This window comes from Penaeus vannamei, chromosome 36, assembly GCF_042767895.1.
Source record: "Penaeus vannamei isolate JL-2024 chromosome 36, ASM4276789v1, whole genome shotgun sequence".
Taxonomy (NCBI): Eukaryota; Metazoa; Arthropoda; class Malacostraca; order Decapoda; family Penaeidae; genus Penaeus; species Penaeus vannamei.
In genome coordinates this window covers 764,010-769,773 of record NC_091584.1, presented here as the reverse complement: position 1 = coordinate 769,773, position 5,764 = coordinate 764,010, and the positions used below count along the sequence as shown (strand labels likewise).

Here is a 5,764-nt window from a genome sequence, read left to right as displayed (position 1 = left end):
ATAAAATGGGATTTTCTGTACGGGAGAGATCTGGTTCCGCGATCCAATATGGCGTTGTTGCTCGTGGGTCCAGCTGACTGGGTAGTACCGGTTGCTGTTCAGGTGAGATTTAGTTGTCACTGGTGGAGTTCTCATCGTTGTGTTGATGTTATTTTTGTTGCTATCTTAATATAATTTTTGTTTAGCTAAGATTACTCGAACAGTTGTGTCGATATTATTATTTCTATGACTGGCACGAGGGTGATATCCCTTTATATTTTCCTATTAAATGCGTGTCATGTTTGTACACATTTATCATTATTTTTACTGAAATCAGACAACTTCAACATCAATATATCTATATTTCCAGTTGATGTCAAGGAAAATCTTTGGCGCAGTGAGTATAGAGTAAATTATTATTAAAATCTATGGAGAAGTTATAGTGACTAATGTTTATACTGAGGCTTATAATGATCGTGATGATAATGATAATCTTTCCCTTCCTCCTCATCATAATAATTATTATGATGATAGTGATGATAAAAATAATAATGGTAATAATAACAATAATGATAATAATGATAATGATAATAATGATAACAATGGTAGTAATAATAATAATGGTAATGATAATTATAATAATAATGATAATAATCATGATGATAATAATGATAATAATAAGGATAATAATAATAATGATAATGATAATAACAATGATAGTAATAATGATAATGATAATAATAATGATAATGATGAGGAAATAATAATGATAATGATGTTTATAATAATAATAATAATAATAATAATAATAATAATAATAATAATAAAAATAATAATAATAATAAACACAATGATATTAATAATAATAATAATGATAATAATAATAATAATAATAATAATAATAATAATAATAATAATAATAACAATAATAATAATAATAATAATAATAATAATAATAATAATAATAATAATAATAATAATAATAATAATAATAATAATAATAATGATAATAATAATAATAATAATAATAATGATAATAATAATAATAATAATAATAAAATTACTTCTCTCCTGACTTCCAGATGGACACACTGTTGATTTTACCGCAAGAAGGTCAGGTCAGGTCGGCTGACCTTTGCTCCTGTATTCCTCTTGGCGTTCGCGTTGCTGTCCTGCAGTATGAGGTCAGTGTTTTTTTTTTTTTTTTTTTTTAAATCTATCTCCCTGTCTATCACTTTATCTAGATTTTTGGCTGTCTATCTATCTATCTATCTATCTAGATTTTCGGTTAATTTCTTTATATATGCATGTATGTGGTCGTCTGTATGCATGACTGTTTGTCGGTCAGTCTGTCTGTCTATCTATATATCTATCTGTCTGTTTGTCTGTCTGTGCCTGTCAATCTGTCTGGCTTATGTATCTATCTGTCTGTCTACCTGTTTATTTATCTGTATGTGTGTCTGTCGATCTGTCTGCCTTGTCTATCTATCTGTATATCTATCTATGCATCTGTATATCTGTTTTTATGTCTGTCTGTATACAGTATCTATTCCGTGTCTATATCTAGCAATAGATGCATCTATCTGTACATTTCTATCTATATTGCTTCATTTCTTAATTCTTATTCATGTCTTTACTTTTCTTTTACTTTACATATTATTAAATCTAATGATTTTTCCCATTGATTCTCAAGGGAAGGATTATTTTTCTTTTACTTTACATATCAAATCGAATTATTTTTTTCCATTGATTCTCAAGGGAGGGAATAAAGCCTGCGAAGGATTCTTGAAGGAAGCCCAACTTCTGGAAGGAGGATTCTACGCCCTAAAGAGTGTCGGATGCTGGACCAAAGGCGATCTGATCCTAAGGGAACCGCTTCTCCCACTTATAACCTCTCTCAAAGGCGCTGAGCTGAAGACTGCGATTGTGAAGGTAAGTTGTGTGTTTTTTTTTTTTTTTTTTTTTTTTTTTTTTTTTAATCGATGTTCGTTTTTATTTATCTGTCTTTTTTTACGATTTATCTTTTATTTATCTATTTGAGTGTTTGTTGGTTTATTTTCGTGTTTGTCAGTCTGACTGTCTTTTTTACGTCTGTTAGTGTCTATACTGATCTACTAATCTTTGTATTTTTTATTTGATGGTCTATCTATCCAGCTGTCTACATATTTATTTTTCTGTCTATCTGGTAGTTCTTTTATTTACCTATGCATGTGTCTTTTTTTTACATCTATCTACCTTACATCCATCTATCTGTCTATCGGTCCGTCCTTTTATAGTTTGTTTATTGAATATGCCATCTGTGTATGTATGTATATGTGCAGGTAAGAGTGTGTATGTATGTATGTAAGTATGTATATGTGCAGGTAAGAGTGTGTATGTGTGTATGTATGTATGTGTATATAGGATAATACTTACAAATCTACGTGAATGAATTAGTGAATAAATAGACCAATCTCTCTCTCTCTCTCTCTCTCTCTCTCTCTCTCTCTCTCTCTCTCTCTCTCTCTCTCTCTCTCTCTCTCTCTCTCTCTCTCACACTTAGATTTTCTCCCCTTATTTATTTAATTACATTTCAATTAAACATCTTAATCAAATAAATACATAATAAATAAACATAAAAAAACCCTACCTGGATGTTCTCCCTCTCTCCCCCCTCCCTCCTCACACCCCTCCCCCCCACCCCTTCCCCCCAGGGCTTCACGGAGATCGTCCCCGTGCGGAGCGGGAAGAGCTGGCACCTCGAAGGCACTCTCGCCCGCTTCGTCACAGACTTCGCGGACCACCTCAACTTCAGCGTGGGCGTGCAGGAGGTCGTGGGCTTCGGGACCAAGGGCGACAACGGGTCCTTTTCAGGCGTGGTCGGCTTCCTGGAGCGATGGGTGAGGGGGTGGGGGGGTGGTGGGTGAGGGGGTGGGTGGGAGTGGGTGGGGGGTGAGGGAGTGGGGGTGGGGGGTGGGTGAGGGTGTGGGGTGTGGGTGTGGGGTAAGGGGTGGGGTGAGGGGTGGGGGTGTGGGGGGTGAAGGGTGGGTGGGGGGTGGGGTAAGGGGTGGGGTGGGTGGGTAAGAGGTGGGGGGGGGGGAAGGAGGCGGGTGCAGTGGTATGGTAGGGATGGTAAAGATGATAGTGATAGTGATAGTAATGACAGTGGTAGTAATGATAATGATAATGGTAATAGTAATAATGATAGTAATAATAGTAATAATAATAATAATAATAACAGTAGTAATAATAATGATAATGGTAATAGTAATAATAATAATAATAATGATAATAATAATAATAATAATAATAACAATAATAGTATTAATAATGATAATAATGAAAATGATAATAATTATGACATTAATGATGATAATGATAATAATATTGATAATAATTTTAATAATAACAACACTAGAATAGTAATAATAATAATGATAATGATAATAATAATAATGATAATGATAGTAATGATAATAGAAATATTGATAACAATAATAATAATAGTAAAAAAAAAAGAAGAAAAAAAAAGAATTTAGCTTCCTTTCATTTGTTGCAATGAATATTCTTTTTTGTGACTTTCTCTCTGTTTTATTTTGCTTCTAAATTAAATGTGATGGTAGTTGTGGTTGTTATTGTAACCGTTATATCATGATCTATCTATCTATCGTTATAAATGACAGCATACCCGCCTATCCTCAACATGACCTTAACATACCCACAACATAAACGTATTATACCCACATATCACACGACATAATCGTAGCATGCCCACGTATCCCAATTATAATCGTACTATACCCGCATATCCTTAACATACACGTAGTATACCCACGATAACTGCAACGCGCCCACTTATCTTTAACTACAATTAACCGCAGCATGCCCACGTATTCCACATATCCACATATACCCACATAACCACAGCAAACCCACATGACCCTAACATATCCACATAACCCCAACATACCCACACATCCCCAACATACCCACACATCCCCAACATACGCACACAACCACAAGAAATCCGCACATCCCCAACATACCCACACATCCCCAACATACCCACACATCCCCAACATACCCACACAACCACAAGAAACCCACACATCCCCAACATACCCACACAACCACAAGAAACCCACACATCCCCAACATACCCACACATCCCCAACATACCCACAACATCCCCAACATACCCACAACATCCCCAACATACCCACACATCCCAAACATACCCACAACATCCCCAACATACCCACAACATCCCCAACATACCCACAACATCCCCAACATACCCACAAGAAACCCACACATCCCCAACATACCCACACATCTCCAACATACCCACACATCCCCAACATCCCCACAACATACCCAACATACCCACAACATACCCACACATCCCCAACATACCCACAACATACCCACACATCCCCAACATACCCACAACATACCCACACATCCCCAACATACCCACAACATACCCACACCCCCAACATACCCACAACATACCCACACATCCCCAACATACCCACAACATACCCACAAGAAACCCACACATCTCCAACAAACCCACACATCCGCAACATACCCAACATACCCACATATCCCCAACATACCCACAACATACCCACACATACCCAACATACCCACAACATCCCCAGCATACCCACAACATACCCACACATCTCCAACATACCCAACATACCCACAACATACCCCCCCCAAACCCTTCCAGGAATCCGATTTCGGTTCCGCGTCGCTGTCGGTGTTGCCAGAACGAGCGCAAGTAATTGACTACGGCGAATGGTTCGGCCTCCACAACACTCGCTTCATCACCAAAAATCCTTACGTGTTGCAGGATCACTTTCTCCTGTTTAGGATCTACACTTCGACGGTGAGCAGTTTGGGGTTTTCGTGTTTTGGGTTTTGTGGGTTATTTGGTGTTTTCAGTGTCGTTGTGGTTGTTGTTTGTAGTGGTGGTGTAGGTGTTGTTATTTTTTATTATTATGAGCGTCGTATTTCTCTCTCTGTTTCTGTTTGTCTGTTTGTCTGTCTGTCTGTCTGTCTGTCTGTCTGTCTGTCTGTCTCTGTCTCTGTCTCTCGCTCTCTCTCTCTCTCTCTCTCTCTCTCTCTCTCTCTCTCTCTCTCTCTCTCTCTCTCTCTCTCTCTCTCTCTCTCTCTCTCTCTCTCTCTCTCTCTCTCTCCCTTCCCATCTCCCTCCCTCCCTCCCTCCCTCCCTCCCTCCTCCCTCCCTCCCTCCCTCCGTCCCTCCCTCCCTCCATCTCCCTTTCTCCTCCCCTTCTCCCTCCCTCTCTCCCTCCCTCCATCTCCCTTTCTCCTCCCCTTCTCCCTTCTCTCATCCACCAAACACAATAACTGCAAACATTCTCACAGTATTCCCAACCTCTAAAAGGTCTGGTGTGTGATACTTGGAGTCCTGGTAATAACAAGCCTTGTCCTGCTGTTGACCTGGGCTGCGCCTGAAGATGAGGGGCGGGAAGCTAGGTCAGTGACCTTGTTCTTCACTGCCCTCTCGGTCACCTTCAAAATGGCTGTGTTTAAATGTAAGAATGAATGACTTTCTATTGTTATTTTTACAGATGTTGGAGTTTTTTCCGATCATTACCGTCATTGCAGTTATTAAGATGATAGTAATGACAATGATTATATACTAGGAATGATAATTATGATGATATCAGCAATGGGAATGATAATAGTAATGATAATCGTCATAATGATAAGAATGATAGTAATAATAGTAATGATAATCGCCATAATGATAAGAATGATAGTGATAATA

The 5,764-nt window shown here is 38.0% G+C and overlaps 1 protein-coding gene across 1 annotated transcript in view; it reads left to right on the top strand.

The window, feature by feature from the left end:
- The first annotated feature begins 1,061 nt into the window (after nt 1–1,061).
- The window catches only part of LOC113805771 (uncharacterized), a 9,959-nt gene continuing 5,256 nt past the window's right edge, over nt 1,062–5,764 (top strand). Inside the window, exons 1-6 of the mRNA XM_070114701.1 lie at nt 1,062–1,163; nt 1,738–1,911; nt 2,673–2,858; nt 3,886–4,543; nt 4,626–4,858; nt 5,378–5,528. Coding sequence (XP_069970802.1) covers nt 1,062–1,163; nt 1,738–1,911; nt 2,673–2,858; nt 3,886–4,543; nt 4,626–4,858; nt 5,378–5,528 — 1,504 coding nt within the window. The remainder of the gene's footprint in view (nt 1,164–1,737; nt 1,912–2,672; nt 2,859–3,885; nt 4,544–4,625; nt 4,859–5,377; nt 5,529–5,764) is intronic.